General features: G+C 47.7%; 1 protein-coding gene across 4 annotated transcripts in view; it reads right to left on the bottom strand.

The window, feature by feature from the left end:
* The window catches only part of FNIP1 (folliculin interacting protein 1), a 199,862-nt gene that overhangs the window by 24,956 nt on the left and 155,935 nt on the right, over positions 1 to 18,971 (bottom strand). For all 4 annotated transcript variants that reach the window (XM_063928214.1, XM_063928217.1, XM_063928215.1 and 1 more), the window contains one exon: positions 6,834 to 6,980. In XM_063928214.1, coding sequence (XP_063784284.1) covers positions 6,834 to 6,980 — 147 coding nt within the window. The remainder of the gene's footprint in view (positions 1 to 6,833; positions 6,981 to 18,971) is intronic.

The raw sequence follows: 18,971 nt of genomic DNA, 5'->3' as shown, positions 1-18,971 counted from the left end.
AGAATGGGCTTTTACCGACTTCGGCACGGGTAGCCCGGCCGAAGAATGAGCCTGCTGAATCGTACTACAAATCCAGCGTGCAATAGTCTGTTTTGAAGCAGGATGACCAATCTTGTTAGAAGCATACAGGACAAACAGCGCCTCAGTTTTCCTGGCAACAGCCGTTCTGGCGACGTAGATCTTCAAAGCTCTCACCACATCCAGAGACTTTGGGACCGCCACAGCATCCGTAGCCACCGGCACCACAATAGGTTGGTTAATGTGAAACGAAGACACCACCTTCGGCAAAAATTTTTGACGAGTCCGCAATTCTACCCTATCCGAATGAAAAATCAAATACGGGCTCTTATGAGATAAAGCCGCCAACTCAGACACCCGCCTGGCAGTTGCCAGCGCCAACAGCATGACTACCTTCCAGGTGAGAAACTTCAACTCAACCTTACGCAAAGGCTCAAACCAGGAAGACATGAGAAACTGTAAGACCACGTCAAGATCCCATGGAGCCACAAACGGAGGATTGATATGCATTACTCCTTTTACAAAAGTCTGAACCTCTGGGAGGACAGCTAATTCCTTTTGAAAGAAAATAGACAAAGCCGAAATCTTCACCTTGATGGAGCCTACTTTCAGGCCTGCATCTACACCTGCCTGCAAAAAATGGAGAAAACTACCCAAGTGAAAATCTTCCGCAGGAGCCATTTTAGTCTCACACCAGGAAATATACTTTCTCCAAATACGGTGATAATGTTTCGCCGTAACCTCATTCCTAGCCTTAATGAGAGTGGGAATGACCTCCCCGGGAATACCCTTACGAGCTAAGATCTGGCGCTCAACTTCCATGCCGTCAAACGCAGCCGTGGTAAGTCCGGAAACACGCATGGACCCTGCAACAACAGGTCCTCTCTTAGAGGAAGCGGACAAGGATCTTCCACCAGTAACTCCTGAAGATCCGGGTACCAGGACCTTCTTGGCCAATCTGGAACAACGAGAATCGCCTGAACCCTTGCTCGTCGAATGATCCCCAGTACCTTTGGAATGAGAGGAAGTAGAGGGAACACATACACCGACCTGAACACCCACGGAGACACCAAGGCGTCCACTGCACTTGCTTGGGGGTCTCTTGACCTGGAACAATACCTCGGAAGCTTCTTGTTGAGACGAGACGCCATCATGTCGATTAACGGAATTCCCCAACGCTTTGTCACCTCTGCAAATACCTCCTGGTGAAGAGCCCACTCTCCTGGATGGAGATCGTGTCTGCTGAGGAAATCTGCTTCCCAGTTGTCCACTCCCGTTAGGAAGACTGCTGACAGTGCGCTCACGTGTTGTTCCGCCCAGCGAAGGATTCTTGTGGCCTCCGCCATTGCCGCTCTGCTCCTTGTTCCGCCTTGTTTGCGCCACCGCTGTGATGTTGTCTGACTGTACCAGGACAGATCGACCCTGAAGAAGGCTTCTTGCTTGTTGCAGGCCGTTGTAAATGGCTCTTAACTCGAGAACATTTATGTGGAGACAAGCTTCCTGGAGCGACCATTTCCCCTGGAAGTTTCTTCCTTGGGTGACTGCACCCCAGCCCCGGAGACTTGCATCTGTTGTCAGAAGCACCCAGTCCAGGATACCGAACCGGCGACCTTCCAGGAGGTGAGAACTCTGCATCCACCACAGGAGAGAAATTCTGGCTCTGGGAGATAGACTTATCTTCCGGTGCACGTGCAGGTGAGACCCGGACCATTTGCTCAGTAAATCCCACTGAAACACCCGGGCATGAAACCTGCCAAACGGAATGGCCTCGTACGCCGCAACCATTTTCCCCAGAACCAGAGTACATTGATGGATGGACACAGTCTTCGGCCGCAGAAGTTCCCTGACCATCGACTGCAGTTCTAGAGCTTTTTCTTCTGGAAGAAATACTCTTCGTAACTCCGTGTCCAGAATCATGCCCAGAAACGACAGCCGAGTGGCCGGAAACAACTGAGATTTCGGCAAATTTAGCACCCAACCGTGCTGCCGGAGCACCAACAGTACCAAACTCACACTCCTCAGCAAACGTTCCTTGGACCTCGCTTTTATCAGGAGATCGTCCAAGTACGGGATAATTGTAACCCCTTGCCTGCGAAGGAGAACCATCATCTCCGCCATGACCTTGGTGAAAATCCTCGGGGCCGTGGAAAGCCCAAACGGCAACGTCTGAAATTGGTAATGAGAATCCTGTATCGCAAACCTTAGGAAAGCCTGATGCGGAGGATAAATCGGGACGTGTAAGTAGGCATCCTTTATGTTCACTGATGCCATAAAATCCCCCCCTTCTAGGCTGGCAATCACCGCTCGAAGAGATTCCATCTTGAACTTGAAAACTTTCAAGTATGGATTGAGGGATTTTAGGTCCAGAATCGGTCTGACCGAACCGTCCGGTTTCGGCACCATAAAGAGGCTCGATTAGAACCCCTCCCCCCGTTGAGACGGGGGAACGGGAACAATGACCCTCTGTAGACACAACTTTTGTATTGCTGCCAGCACGACCACCCCGTCCGGAAGAGACACTGGCAGGGTCGACATGAAAAACCGGTGAGGGGGCGTCTCCTGAAACTCCAGCCTGTAGCCCTGAGATACAATCTCTAGAACCCACGGATCCAAGTCCGATTGGACCCAGACCCGACTGAAGAACTGCAGACGGCCCCCCACCGGGACGGACTCCCCCAGGGAAGCCCCAGCGTCATGCAGTGGACTTGGCAGCGGCAGGTGCGGACTTCTGGTCCTGGGCGCCTGACACTGCAGGCGACTTCTTTCCCCTTCCTCTACCTTTTGAAGCGAGAAAGGATGAACCTTTTCCTCGCCTGTATTTATTTGGACGAAAGGACTGCATCTGCTGATGTTGTGGTTTTTTGTGTTGTGTGGGAACATAGGGAAGAAACGAGGACTTACCCGCCGTCGCGGTAGAAACCAGGTCCGCCAAGCCTTCCCCAAACAGGACATTACCTTTGAAGGGTAACGCTTCCATAGCTCTTTTGGAATCGGCGTCAGCATTCCATTGATGTATCCACAGCGCCCTCCTGGCCGAAATCGACATGGCATTGGCTCTTGACCCCAAGAGACCAACATCCCACGCCGCATCCTTCAGGTAATCTGCAGCGTCCTTGATATAACCAAGAGTTAAAAGAACAGTATCTTTATCAAGGGTATCCATATCAGAAGCTAAATTCTCAGCCCATTTAGCAATAGCACTACTCACCCATACCGACGCCACAGCAGGTCTGAGCAATGCACCCGTATTAGCGAAAATGGACTTTAGAGACAACTCCAGCTTGCGATACGCCGGATCCTTGAGAGCTGCCGTGTCAGGAGACGGAAGTGCCACCTTCTTAGACAAACGAGATAAAGCTTTATCAACATTACGAGACACCTCCCATTTTCCCCTATCAACTGATGGAAAAGGATACGCCATGTAAATCCTCTTGGGAATCTGCCACCTCTTGTCCGGCGACTCCCAAGCCTTTTCACAAAGAGCATTAATCTCATGAGAGGGGGGAAACTGCACCTCAGGTTTTTTCTCCTTAAACAAGCAAATCCTTGTTTCCTGTACGGCAGGTTCTTCAGAAATGCGTAACACATCTTTTATAGCCCCAATCATGTACTGAATACTCTTAACTAATCTATGATGTAAAGGAGCCTCAGTGAAGTCGACATCGGATTCAGAATCCGTGTCGGTCTCAGTATCTACCACTTGAGTGAACGGCCTCTTTATCGACCCCGACGGGGTCTGTACCTGTGACAAAGCATCCTCCATGGATTTTTTCCACACCTGTGTCTGTGATTCAGATTTATCTCTTCTCTTTGATAAAGAAGTCACATTAGAATTAATTGTATTCAACAGTGCAAGTAAGTCAGGTGTCGGCTGCGTCGACAGAGCCAACTCCATACCCGCATCTGCCTCCCCCAAAACCTCCTCCGGTGAATAACATTCAGCCTCAGACATGTCGACACCTAGTATCGACCCACCGACACACACATACAATGCCTCAGCCAGGGGACAGGCCCACAAGGAAGCCCGGACAGAGAAACACAGAGGGAGTATGCCAGCTCACACCCTAGCGCCCATATATCCCACCAACGAAAATATATGTACCAGCGCTGCCCAATATACCAAATATGCAGCAGCCACTGCCCCCCCCCCCCCCCCCCCCCCGATAAGCTCCCCATTACGTTAATGGAGCTCGTGGAGGTCCCGGACCAGCGTCTCCTGTCTGCACGCGAGGAGAAAATGGAGCCTGTGAGCCGCGCGGCTAAGCTCCGCCCCCTCCCGGCGCGCTTTAGCCCGCCAAATTCAAAAATACTAAAATGCCGGCGGGGGTCCCGAAAACGGTGCTAATGCACTGAACAAGCATCTGCCGGCCCAAGAAGACCCAGTAAGATGCTGCCCAGGGCGCGCCCTGTAAGTGCTGGAGGAAAATGTGTGTGTGGGAGCATGGAGCGCAGCGTTGCCACTGCGCTGTACCTTTACTGAAGTCTTCTGCCGTCCTGAAGTCTTCTGTACTTCTCATACTCACCAGACTTCTGTCTTCTGGCTTCTGTGAGGGGGGTGACGGCGTGGCTCCGGGAACGAGCAGCTAGGCGCACCAAGTGATCGAACCCTCTGGAGCTAATGGTGTCCAGTAGCTGAGAAGCAGAGCCCTTAAACTAAGAAGAAGTAGGTCTGCTTCTCTCCCCTCAGTCCCACGATGCAGGGAGCCTGTAGCCAGCAGGTCTCCCTGAAAATAAAAAACCTAACAAAGTCTTTTCCAGAGAAACTCAGGAGAGCTCCCCAAGTGAGTGTCCAGTCAGTCCTGGGCACAAAGTCTAACTGAGGTCTGGAGGAGGGGCATAGAGGGAGTAGCCAGTTAACACCCAGTTTAAGTCTTTTCAGTGTGCCAAAGCTCCTGCGGATCCCGTCTATACCCCATGGTCCTTTTGGAGTCCCCAGCATCCTCTAGGACATAAGAGAAAATATTTTGGGAAGACCTTTAGTTGTGTATGTGTTCTTAAAAACAATCTAAGGGCTCAGCCACTAAAAGGAGATGTGACCTCCTGAGTGGTCTGCCAGGGGCTCTAGATTTTATCAAAAGCCTAATTTATTTTAATGCAATAGAGAGAATAACAAAGAAAATGATAAAAATCCTTTTCTGCTTTCTTTCCATAGTTACTCATTTGCAAAGCACTGAGATTGTACAGTCTCCAGAGCACTGGGATACCAGATTTACAGGGGTAATCATGGGATTCATTTCTGGGACTATAGTGTCTCCACACTTTTAGCGCTATTAAGGCCTTTACAAACGGCATCTTCCGGTAACAGGCAGAACGTTACTATTGAAGCCATTTTGCATGAATGTCTAATTAGTGCTTTGCATGGGCGTCGGACATAAGTTTCCCTTGCACTTATCAGAGCCTATCCCCCCTGCGTGGAAATCCTGCTACTGCATATGGTGAATCAAGTAGATTTCACTTTGCAAATGCACAAGTGCCTATCAATTCTGTATCTAAGACGGGCTTCATTTTTAAGACGGGCTTCATTTTTAAGACGGGCTTCATTTTTAAGACGGGCTTCATTTTTAAGACGGGCTTCATTTTTAAGACAATGTTTAATGACTGCAATACCAGGAACAAAAATGTATGATTCCAGATCAGACCACTGGATCATGACCCTCAGCTGTCAATGAGCACTGTATCAGCCTAAAGCATCCAAACACCTTTTCAGATGGTATTTATAAATAGCACCAAGTAACAGACCCTAGGCCCACCCAGGCAGGATTTAAATGTCCTCATTATTTTTAACTACTGCTTTGACCCTGGCACTATTTTTGGCTGCTTAGTCTGGACTCCGCAGTCAGGTCACAATGCTGATTAAAATACTCTGGACTTTGTGCTATTGTTTAGCACGTGGCATATTTGTGAGGTCTTTAGAGTTGGAGTCCTTCCCATAACTAAAATTACCTTTGTGTTTAGACAATATCTGACACTCCAATTTATATAGAAGGGTATTTAAATCATCTATTTATTTTTGAAGCAGCATCTGTTCACCCCTTTACATGTACAATACATATGTGTAGAACATACAGGCATGCTGTATGAAAATCCTCCATCAAGCTCAAATACCTCAGAGTAGTCTGTGGATGTTTTCCTTTCTCTCTATTACAGCTGCTGAAATATGACTGATCAGTAGCTGCTAACAGTACATCAAAGCAGTCTCCAAATGCCTGCTTTATTGTTGCACACACCTGTGAACTATTGTAGTGCAATATAAACAGATGAATGTACAGTAGGCTGTATGTTTTTGTATACACTGTGTGCAATGCAGATGGAGAGTAGCAGGGCCACTGCAGAACATGTGACGTCAAGACATCATAAAGTGAGGGTCAGGAGAAGCCAGGACCCCTAAGGATGCACTGGTAAGCATTTCTCTACAAGCCAGAGAATGATTCCACTGGGGCAGCAATGGTGTCAGCCCAGCAAATGTTGTTTGAGAAATGTTACTGAAACAAACAGAGGTAGCAGCCATGTTGCGGGATGAACCATCATCATGAGAAAGCAATCCTCAATAGGACTTGGACACTAATCTCATGAGAATTCCTTTTTTAGCACAAGGGGTAATTTGAGAAAAAAAGAAAAAAATGAAACGTCTAGACGTCTGCTGAGGAGACCAGATCTGGGATTCACTGCGAGGACCATTTTTCCTGCTACTCCTCCTCAACCAAAATCTCATGTGTATAAGGAGTGTGAATGGTAACGTATATATAATATGTACTACAAGCTATGCCTTATCAGATGCACATGTGAGCAGATTAATAAGGAATAATAGACATTACTGGTTTTTCGATGTGTATTCCATCAGGAATGCGAACTCCTTCATAAAGCGTTGGCAAAGGTGATTTTTTTCCGGTGATCCAGACATCATCGTCAGCCAAACAGGTTCGGATATTCTGGGCATAGTGTACAGGTTACAGATCGTTGTCCTGGATTTTAAAAACAGAAATTGATTTAGGTAAAAATTCTACCTATTTCAATATTTAGGAAACGCATGACATGTTACGGCATTATAATAGTAGGATGGAATTTATGTGTAATACAGATGTGTCCTCATATAAGTAAAGTCTTTACACCATACGGTGTGAGAGGCCCGGTGTGACAGATATTCTGACACAGGTAGTGTAGCAAACATTTCACTACATACTGTGTTTTCATCGCATTGCAGCTGCGCACAAAGCTGCTCCCAGAAGACCGGACACGCTAGGATGTGACCTGTCAGATTCAGTGTAACAGACTGTGGCGGGGGGGAACAGCCGCATCAGCTCTTATCAGAACTTCTTTTACATAGATTTGTGACTAAGCCGCGCACAGATGTACAAGCCCCTTTGGTTAATGTACACTAGACATGGAGTTATGTCGCCTCTAGCAGTTTTTAGTAGTGTGAATAAGAAGAACCTTTTGCTTGCACACCGACAGCACTACAGTATGAGAACACATCTGGGTGAACTTCTAATAAAAGCCAAGTACACAACGTACTTCAAACTTTAAAAAAAATTAAAAAAATAATACCACACATAAAAAAAAGCTACCAAATAGGTGACTATCACCTGTAATGTCCTCTCTTTAGAGTAAACAGATAGAGCAAACTTTGATGAAAAAAAACATGAAAAACAACATCCCTATCAAACATCATGGTTAATTCTCAACAGTTCCTACAGCCACTAAGCTAAACAAAGCAGACATGACTAATGCACCACAGAAACACTTCTTGGTGTATTGAGTTTACGACATTGGCAGTGAATGTGTATAATTAAAAAATAAGGGCTTGTAAACGTTACAGGATGATTTGTGTACAAGTATCACTATTTTAGTGGCATAGTATAACTTAGGATACTTAAGGGGCAGATGTATTAAGCCTGGTGAAGTGATAAAGTGGAAGGTGATAACGCACCAAGCCAGTCAGCTCCTAACTGTCATTTTTCAAACCCAGCCTGCAACATGGAAGTTAGGAGCTGATTGGCTGGTGCTTTAACACCTTCCACTTTATGACTTCACCAGGCTTAATAAATCTGCCCCTTAGTGTGCACATCCAGCGAAACCGATTTTATGAGTTCCTTTAGGTTTTGAACTTGCAGTTTAGTTTTTCACGCACATATGTACGATTCAGGAGTTCTTTTACTTGTTTCATTGGCAATGAATAAGACCCAAATCTGTACCCTGGATAGGATTGCTTACAACACAGGAAGTGCGTTACGCTATAGTTATGCCAACACATAGAATTGACACGCACAGAAAGAAGCCAGAAAGATAAAAACATACAGTTAATAAAAAGTTGCAGATGGGAGTGTTCGGTCCAATAAATAGGTCATCTCAAAGTGGAAATGGCTTTACACAGTGGTTTCCAAACTTCCGTACATTATGGCACCGTGTGTTGCATCAGCAATTGTATCACGTCACCTCCAAGGCCAAGAGTTTGGTATTGAGAAATTCAGAAAAAAGGAGGTTATGTGGTGGTGGACAGGGCTGCGCTTCAGTTTGCCTACACATGTTGTGACAGGCAGCCAACAGCACTGGTTTTGCCGCTTCCACTGTCCATAAATAATCTGATTTGGTTTTGCATCACCAACCCATGGCATGACTGCAAGGGCCACAGCACCCAGTTTGGGAATCACTCCATTAACTGAATTGTAAGATAATGAAAATATACAGGACTGGATGTAATGACTCCCAAGTATGGTGGCTGTGCGGGATGCCGGGAGCACTCTGAAGATTTTTAAAGGGTCAATCATTTACTAGGCAAAGCCATGCCTTGAGATTGAGCCTTTAAAAAAACTTGTCCGGCATCACGCATGGCCGCCGAACTTGGGCGTCATTACATCCAGCCCGTAGACTATCTTCTCTCTGGGCTCTCTGTATCTTCTCTCTCACGTCTACTTCTTGTGTTCTTTGTATCACCTTACACATAACTAAGGTGCTGCAGTGGGAGGAAGTATATTTTCCTGAAAGCATCTGTCTTTAGCTCTGAGTCAGAGGAATGTAAGTTACTGCTCAGACACTTATGCACTAAATATAAGAAAATGAATTCTCCCCACAGCAGAAACACAAGTGTAGTTACAAATCACTCTGTAATGTACCATACAAATGCCTCAAAGTTGTGTGTGTGTGTGTGTGTGTGTGTGTGTGTAATTATTATATATATATATATATATATATATCATATGGAACTCTGCACTCTGTGCTTTAGAAGTCGACTCGCCCGGTGCCCTCTTAAACAGCTCTGCGACTGTAAAATAGCCAAACAATCATAAGCGGCACTCACGGGACTCCTCAAATGAACGGGTCCGACACCCCGATATTCAGCAACGTTTCGGTTTTATTTCAAACCTTCGTCAGGCATATATAAACATTAAAACATATCTTACCTTTATAACTTCTACATCACCATGTGCAAACACAATCCCTGAGAGCCCGCCTGTCAGATTTCCACTGACATCACCAGGGTCAGACTGATTACCAATCAGGTGTGCATTAACCCTTCACCATACAAAGAAAACAGCACTCAAGCACAGATCCAAGCTATACATAGCATACTGCACATTAAATAGCAAATGTCATAATGCAACTGCTGTTTATATATTATAAATTATTTCACCTAGGAGGGAATCAAAAATACTAAATAACTGTATCAGAGTAAACTAAATCAGTATATTTCAGGCCAGGTAACATGCAGTCCCAAATTGCCATAGAATCATATGAAGCTATTAAAAGAAAGTGCCTCATTCAGACCCCTTGGAGCAATAGTGTTGAGCCTATTGATCCAGCGTGCTTCACACTGTAACAATCGAGTGGCACACCTGATTGGTAATCAGTCTGACCCTGGTGATGTCAGTGGAAATCTGACAGGCCGGGCTCTCAGGGATTGTGTTTGCACATGGTGATGTAGAAGTTATAAAAGTAAGATATGTTTTAATGTTTATATATGCCTGACGAAGGTTTGAAATAAAACCCGAAACGTTGCTGAATATCGGGGTGTCGGACCCGTTCATTTGAGGAGTCCCGTGAGTGCCGCTTATTTGTTTGGCTATATATATTTATTATTATTATCCTTTATTTATATGGCACCAGAAGGGTTCCGCAGCGCCCAATTACAGAGTACATAAACAAATAATCAAGCAGGAAAACAGCAACTTACAGTTGACAATATAGGACAAGTACAGGGTAAATAAACATAGCTACATCAGCAGATGACACTGGAATAAGTATCAGGTGGCAGAAGACTGCTGGATTTGGTACAGTTGAATATTATTAAAGTAAGAAAAGGATAAGCACATGAGGGAAGAGAGCCCTGCTCGGGAGAGCTTACATTCTAAAGGGGAGGGTAGACAGACAGGGGTGAGACAGATGGGGTACATAGAGAGCGTGGAACAGAGGTTTAGGATGAGATTTGGCTGGAGTTGGTGAAGAATTGGGTCTTGAGAGCCCATTTGAAGTTTTGTAGAGAGGTGGAGAGTCTGAGGGGGAGAGGTAGGGAATTCCAGAGAAGTGGTGCAGCACGTGAAAAAATAAGATTTTACTCACCGGTAAATCTATTTCTCGTAGTCCGTAGTGGATGCTGGGAACTCCGAAAGGACCATGGGAATAGCGGCTCCGCAGGAGACTGGGCACAACTAAAGAAAGGTTTTAGGTCACCTGGTGTGCACTGGCTCCTCCCACTATGACCCTCCTCCAAGCCTCAGTTAGGACACTGTGCCCGGACGAGCTGACATAATAAGGAAGGATTTTGAATCCCGAGTAAGACTCCTACCAGCCACACCAATCACACCGTATAACTCGTGATACTATACCCAGTTTAACAGTATGAAAACAACTGAGCATCTCAACAGATGGCTCAACAATAACCCTTTAGTTAACAATAACTATGTACAAGTATTGCAGACAATCCGCACTTGGGATGGGCGCCCAGCATCCACTACGGACTACGAGAAATAGATTTACCGGTGAGTAAAATCTTATTTTCTCTAACGTCCTAGTGGATGCTGGGAACTCCGAAAGGACCATGGGGATTATACCAAAGCTCCCAAACGGGCGGGAGAGTGCGGATGACTCTGCAGCACCGAATGAGAGAACTCAAGGTCCTCCTCAGCCAGGGTATCAAATTTGTAGAATTTTGCAAACGTGTTTGCCCCTGACCAAGTAGCAGCTCGGCAAAGTTGTAAAGCCGAGACCCCTCGGGCAGCCGCCCAAGATGAGCCCACCTTCCTTGTGGAATGGGCTTTTACGGATTTAGGATGCGGCAGTGCAGCCGCAGAATGCGCCAGCTGAATTGTGCTACAAATCCAGCGAGCAATAGTCTGCTTAGAAGCAGGAGCACCCAGTTTGTTGGGTGCATACAGGATAAATAGCGAGTCAGTTTTCCTGACTCTAGCCGTCCTGGAAACATACATTTTCAAGGCCCTGACTACTTCCAGTAACTTGGAATCCTCCAAGTCCCTAGTAGCCGCAGGCACCACAATAGGTTGGTTCAAGTGAAAAGCTGATACCACCTTATGGAGAAACTGGGGACGAGTCCTCAATTCCGCCCTATCCATATGGAAAATCAGATAAGGGCTTTTACATGACAAAGCTGCCAATTCTGACACACGCCTGGCTGAAGCCAAGGCCAATAACATGACCACTTTCCACGTGAGATATTTTAGATCCACGGTTTTAAGTGACTCAAACCAATGTGATTTTAAGAAACTCAACACCACGTTGAGATCCCAAGGTGCCACTGGAGGCACAAACGGGGGCTGAATATGCAGCACTCCTTTCACAAACGTCTGAACTTCAGGTAGTGAAGCTAGTTCTTTCTGGATGAAAATCGACAGAGCCGAGATCTGTACCTTAATGGAGCCTAATTTCAGGCCCATAGTCACTCCTGCTTGTAGGAAATGCAGAAATCGACCTAGTTGAAATTCCTCTGTTGGGGCCTTTTTGGCCTCACACCAAGCAACATATTTCCACCATATGCGGTGATAATGCTTTGCAGTTACATCTTTCCTGGCTTTAATCAGCGTAGGAATGACTTCCTCCGGAATGCCCTTTTCCTTCAGGATCCGGTGTTCAACCGCCATGCCGTCAAACGCAGCCGCGGTAAGTCTTGGAACAGACAGGGCCCCTGCTGCAGCAGGTCCTGTCTGAGCGGCAGAGGCCATGGGTCCTCTGAGATCATCTCTTGAAGTTCCGGGTACCACGCTCGTCTTGGCCAATCCGGAACCACGAGTATTGTTCTTACTCCTCGTTTTCTTATTATTCTCAGTACCCTTGGTATGAGAGGCAGAGGAGGGAACACATAAACTGACTGGTACACCCACGGTGTCACTAGAGCGTCCACAGCTATCGCCTGAGGGTCCCTTGACCTGGCGCAATATCTCTCTAGTTGTTTGTTTAGGCGGGACGCCATCATGTCCACCTGTGGCCGTTCCCATCGATTTACAATCAGCGTGAAGACTTCTGGATGAAGTCCCCACTCTCCCGGGTGGAGGTCGTGCCTGCTGAGAAAGTCTGCTTCCCAGTTGTCCACTCCCGGAATGAACACTGCTGACAGGTCTAGTACGTGATTTTCCGCCCATCGGAGAATCCTTGTGGCTTCTGCCATTGCCAACCTGCTTCTTGTGCCGCCCTGTCGATTTACATGGGCGACTGCCGTGATGTTGTCTGACTGGATCAGTACCGGCTGGTGTAGAAGCAGGGATTTTGCCTGACTTAGGGCATTGTAAATGGCCCTTAGTTCCAGAATATTTATGTGTAGGGAAGTCTCCTGACTCGACCATAGTCCTTGGAAGTTTCTTCCCTGTGTGACTGCCCCCCCAGCCTCGAAGGCTGGCATCCGCGGTCACCAGGACCCAGTCCTGTATGCCGAATCTGCGGCCCTCTAGAAGATGAGCACTCTGCAGCCACCACAGCAGAGACACCCTGGTTCTTGGAGACAGGGTTATTAGGCGATGCATCTGAAGATGCGATCCGGACCATTGGTCCAACAGGTCCCACTGAAAGATTCTGGCATGGAACCTGCCGAAAGGAATTGCTTCGTAAGAAGCCACCATCTTTCCCAGGACCCGCGTGCAGTGATGCACCGATACCTGTTTTGGTTTCAGGAGGTCTCTGACTAGAGAGGACAACTCCTTGGTTTTCTCCTCCGGGAGAAACACTTTTTTCTGGACTGTATCCAGAATCATACCCAGGAACAGTAGACGTGTCGTCGGAACCAGCTGTGATTTTGGAATATTCAGAATCCAACCGTGCTGGTGTAGCACCTCCTGAGCTAGTGCTACTCCCACCAACAACTGCTCCTTGGACCTCGCCTTTATTAGGAGATCGTCCAAGTACGGGATAATTAAAACTCCCTTTCTTCGAAGGAGTATCATCATTTCCGCCATTACCTTGGTAAACACCCTCGGTGCCGTGGAGAGTCCAAACGGCAGCGTCTGGAATTGGTAATGGCAATCCTGTACCACAAATCTGAGGTACTCTTGGTGAGGATAGTAAATGGGGACATGCAGGTAAGCATCCTTGATGTCCAGGTTACCATGTAATCCCCCTCGTCCAGGCTTGCAATAACCGCCCTGAGCGATTCCATCTTGAACTTGAATTTTTTTATGTATGTGTTCAAGGATTTCAAATTTAAAATGGGTCTCACCGAACCGTCCGGTTTCGGTACCACAAACAGTGTGGAATAGTAACCCCGTCCTTGTTGAAGTAGGGGCACCTTGATTATCACCTGCTGGGAATACAGCTTGTGAATTGCCGCTAGCACAGCCTCCCTGTCTGAAGGAGTAATCGGCAAGGCAGATTTTAGGAACCGGTGGGGTGGAAACGCCTCGAATTCCAGTTTGTACCCTTGAGATACTATTTGCAGGATCCAGGGATCCACCTGTGAGCGAGCCCACTGATCGCTGAAATTTTTGAGGCGGCCCCCCACCGTACCTGGCTCCGCCTGTGGAGCCCCACCGTCATGCGGCGGACTTGGAAGAAGCGGGGGAGGACTTTTGCTCCTGGGAACCTGCTGTTTGTTGCAGCCTTTTTCCCCTACCTCTGCCTCTGGACAGAAAGGACCCGCCTTTTCCACGCCTGTTTTTCTGAGTCCGAAAGGACTGTACCTGATAAAACGGCGCTTTTTAGGCTGTGAGGGAACATGGGGTAAAAATGCTGACTTCCCAGCAGTTGCTGTGGAAACTAGGTCCGAGAGACCATCCCCAAATAACTCCTCACCCTTATAAGGCAAAACTTCCATGTGCCTTTTTGAATCTGCATCCCCTGTCCACTGGCGAGTCCATAAGCCTCTCCTAGCAGAAATGGACAATGCACTTATTTTAGATGCCAGCCGGCAGATCTCCCTCTGTGCATCTCTCATGTATAAGACTGAGTCTTTTATATGCTCTATGGTTAGCAGAATAGTGTCCCTGTCTAGGGTGTCAATATTTTCTGACAGGGAATCTGACCACGCAGCGGCAGCACTGCACATCCATGCTGACGCAATAGCTGGTCTAAGTATAATGCCTGAGTGTGTATATACAGACTTCAGGATCGCCTCCTGCTTTCTATCAGCAGGTTCCTTGAGGGCGGCCGTTTCCGGAGACGGTAGTGCCACCTTTTTAGACAAACGTGTGAGTGCTTTATCCACCCTAGGGGGTGTCTCCCAACGTGACCTATCCTCTGGCGGGAAAGGGAACGCCATTAGTAACTTCTTAGAGATTACCAATCTTTTATCAGGGAAAGCCCACGCTTCTTCACACACTTCATTTAATTCTTCTGATGGGGGAAAAACTACGGGTAGTTTTTTCTCCCCAAACATAATACCCTTTTTAGTGGTACCTGGGTTTATATCAGAAATTTGTAACACCTCTTTCATTGGTTCAATCATGCAACGAATGGCCTTAGTGGACATTAGACTAGACTCATCGTCGTCGACACTGGTGTCAGTATCCGTGTCGACATCCGCGTCTGCCATCTGAGGTAGCGGGCGTTTTAGAGCCCCCGATGGCCTTTGAGACGCCTGGACAGGCACGAGCTGAGAAGCCGGCTGTCCCGCATTTGGCATGTCGTCAAATTTTTTGTGTAAGGAGTCGACACGTGCACGCAATTCCTTCCATAAGTCCATCCACTCAGGTGTCTGTCCCGCAGGGGGTGACATCCCTTCTATAGGCATCTGCTCCGCCTCCACATAATTATCCTCATCAAACATGTCGACACAGCCGTACCGAGACACCGCACACACACAGGGAATGCTCTAACAGAGGACAGGACCCACAAAAGCCCTTTGGGGAGACAGAGTGAGAGTATGCCAGCACACACCAGAGCGCTATATAATACAGGGACTAACTGAATTATGTCCCCTATAGCTGCTGTTATATATACTGCGCCTAAATTTAGTGCCCCCCCCCTCTCTTTTTTACCCTTTTCTGTAGTGTAGACTGCAGGGAAGAGCCAGGGAGCTTCCTTCCAGCGGAGCTGTGAGGGAGAAATGGCGCCAGTGTGCTGAAGGAGATGGCTCCGCCCCTTTTTCGCGGACTTTTCTCCCGCTTTTTTATGGATTCTGGCAGGGGTAATTATCACATATATAGCCTCTGGTATTGTGGTATTTTTGCCAGCCAAGGTGTTTTTATTGCTGCTCAGGGCGCCCCCCCCCTAGTGCCCTGCACCCTCAGTGACCGGAGTGTGAAGTGTGTATGAGGAGCAATGGCGCACAGCTGCAGTGCTGTGCGCTACCTTGGTGAAGACTGATGTCTTCTGCCGCCGATTTTCCGGACCTCTTCTTGCTTCTGGCTCTGTAAGGGGGGCGGCGGCGCGGCTCCGGGACCGAACACCAAGGCCAGTTCCATGCGGTCGATCCCTCTGGAGCTAATGGTGTCCAGTAGCCTAAGAAGCCCAAGCTAGCTGCAAGCAGGTAGGTTCGCTTCTTCTCCCCTTAGTCCCTCGCTGCAGTGAGCCTGTTGCCAGCAGGTCTCACTGTAAAATAAAAAACCTAATTATATACTTTCTTTTTAGAAGCTCAGGAGAGCCCCTAGTGTGCATCCAACCTCGGCCGGGCACAAAATCTAACTGAGGCTTGGAGGAGGGTCATAGTGGGAGGAGCCAGTGCACACCAGGTGACCTAAAAGCTTTCTTTAGTTGTGCCCAGTCTCCTGCGGAGCCGCTATTCCCATGGTCCTTTCGGAGTTCCCAGCATCCACTAGGACGTCTTGGAGGTAGGAGTGGGAGGAAGTAATCCGTAGGCAGGAGAGTTGACGTGCATTAGCAGAGCGAAGAGGACGGGTGGGAGTGTAAAGGGAGATAAGGTCAGAGATGTAGATGGGAGAGGAGTGGGTGAGGGCTTTGTAAGCAAGTGTGAGAAGCTTGAAATGGATTCTGAAAGGGAAGGGGAGCCAGTGAAGGTCTAGTAAGAGAGGAGAGGTGGTCGTAGTGCGTTTGGTGAGGAAGATGACCCGGGCAGCAGCATTGAGTATAGATTGGAGTGGAGAGAGGTATTTGTCAGGAATGCCAGTTAGGAGGAGATTACAGTAGTCCAGTCTGGAGATGACCAGTGAGTGGATAGGAGTCTTAGTAGCATCCTGGGTCAGAAAGGGTCTGATCCTGGAAATATTTTTTAGATGAAAACGGCAGGTTTGTGAGAGGTGCAGAATGTGTGGTTTGAAGGAGAGGGAGGAGTCAAGGATTACTCCAAGACAGCGCACTTGGAGAATAGAGAAGATAGTAGTGCCATCAATAGATAATGAGATTGTAGGAGGTGAGGTTATGCGGGAGGGAGGGAAGATGATCAGCTCGGTCTTAGACATGTTAAGTTTAAGAAAGCGCTGGGACATCCAGGAAGAGGTAGCAGAGAGACAGTTGGAGATACGAGTGAGGAGAGCAGGGGAGAGGTCTGGAGAGGGAAGATAGATTTGAGTGTCATCAGCATAGAGATGATATTGGAAACCAAAAGAACTAATGAGCTTACCTAGTGAGGACGTGTAGAGAGAGAAGAGTAGAGGACCAAGGACAGAACCTTGGGGTACCCCTACAGTTAGTGGAAGTGAGGGGGAGGTAGAGTCATAAGATGAGATAGAGAATGAACGGTCAGAAAGGTAGGACGACAGCCAAGAAAGGGCAGTGTCATGCAGACCAATGGAGTGAAGAATTTGCAGTAGGAGAGGATGGTCCACAGTGTCAAAAGCAGCAGAGAGATCCAGTAGAATAAGTAGAGAGTAGTGTCCCTTAGATTTAGCAGCATGGAGGTCATTGCATACTTTTGTAAGGGCAGTTTCAGTGGAGTGGAGAGGACGGAAGCCAGACTGGAATGTGTCAAGCAGTGAGTGTGAGGAAAGAAAGGAAGTAAGGCGGTTGTAGACAATACGCTCAAGGAGTTTGGAGGCAAAAGGGAGGAGAGAGATGGGTCGGTAGTTGGAGAGAGTGTTTAGATCAAGGGTAGGTTTTTTAAGAATAGGAGAGGTGAGTGCATGCTTGAAGGCAGAGGGGACAGTGCCTGATGAGAGGGAGAGATTGAGAAGGTGGGAACAAGCAGAAGGAGAGAGGTAGCGGAGTAGGCGGAAGGGGATAGGGTCAAGTGGGGAGGTGGTGGGGGGACAGGAACGAATGAGGGCCATGACTTCCTCTCCAGATGCATGGGAGAAAGATGTCAGAGTTGGTGCGAGGGATGGGGAGGGTTGGTAAGGGATGGGAGAAGGCTGGTTACTGATGGTCTGGTGTGATGTGATGTCCTGACGTATGGAGTCAATTTTGGATGTGAAGTAAGTGGGAAAGTCAAGAGCAGAGAGTGAGGAAGGGAGACGAGGTGGACGTGGGCAGAGGAGTGAGTTGAGAGTGGCAAAGAGGTGCCGGGGGTTGGAAGACTGGGAGGAGATGAGGTTCTTGAAGTATGACTGTTTAGCAAGAGAAAGGGCAGCACTGAAGGATGAGAGCATAAGTTTGAAGTGGAGAAAGTCTGCCTTAGAGCGTGATTTCCTCCAGTGTCGCTCAGCAGTACGTGAGCATTTTTGCAGATACCTGGTGCATTTGGTGTGCCCGGGTTGAGGTGTTAATTTGCGAGGGTAAATAGTGGTTGGTGGAGCAACAGAGTCAAGAGCAGAAGTAAGGGATGCATTGTATGTGGAAGTGGCTTGTTCAGGGCATGAGAGAGAGAGAGAATAGGAGAGAGAAGTGAGTCAAACAAGGAGGGAAGGAATGTGGTGTCAATAGCTTCAATGTTACACTTAGTGATGGTAGCCTTAGGAGGTAGAGATGGGGAAGTCGAGAGAGATAGGTTAAAGGAGAGCAAGTGGTGGTCAGAGAGGGGAAATGGAGAGTTGAAAAAATCTGGAATATCACAGCGGTGAGTGAAGACCAGATCCAGTGAGCTCCCATTCACATGGGAGGGTGAGGAGGTCCACTGGGAGAGACCAAGTGAAGAGGTGAGGTTAAGGAGTTTAGAGGCAGGGGATTGTGTGGGGATGTCAATAGGGATGTTAAAATCACCTAGGATAATGGAGGGAATGTCAGAAGAGAAGGCTGAATATATATAAGTCAAACTAGATCAAATGTAACTGCTAATAGAGCCCGTATATTAGATGGTTACCAATGAACAGTCACTTAGTATCAAAGTTCCTTTTGAACATGACAATCCAACATAGGACAGTAAACTGAGTGAGAGCCGCTCCAACTGGAATCTTACGTGAGGTATGAGCAAATACTGTCAGCAGGAAAAAGTCCCGACATCTACCACGATGGCTTCTGGCTGCGGGAAAACCGGGACCTGCACTGGCGTCTGCTGTAACCTGTCCTGCTCGACCTGAATGCTCCACAGATCTCCACCTCTACGTGCCGTTTGCGGGCACCGATGAACGGCTCCTCTCCACTCAAAGATATTTCAACCAGCAGATGGATAATGCAGCTGGTATAAGATACGGGTCTGACTCCAGCAGGGGTCCAAAACGTATAGCTTCTGACGCGTTTCGCTCCTCCCA

The sequence above is a fragment of the Pseudophryne corroboree genome, chromosome 6 (genome assembly GCF_028390025.1).
Source record: "Pseudophryne corroboree isolate aPseCor3 chromosome 6, aPseCor3.hap2, whole genome shotgun sequence".
Lineage (NCBI taxonomy): Eukaryota > Metazoa > Chordata > Amphibia > Anura > Myobatrachidae > Pseudophryne > Pseudophryne corroboree.
Note: the sequence above shows the minus strand (reverse complement) of the source record. Positions and strands in the feature narration are given on the sequence as shown.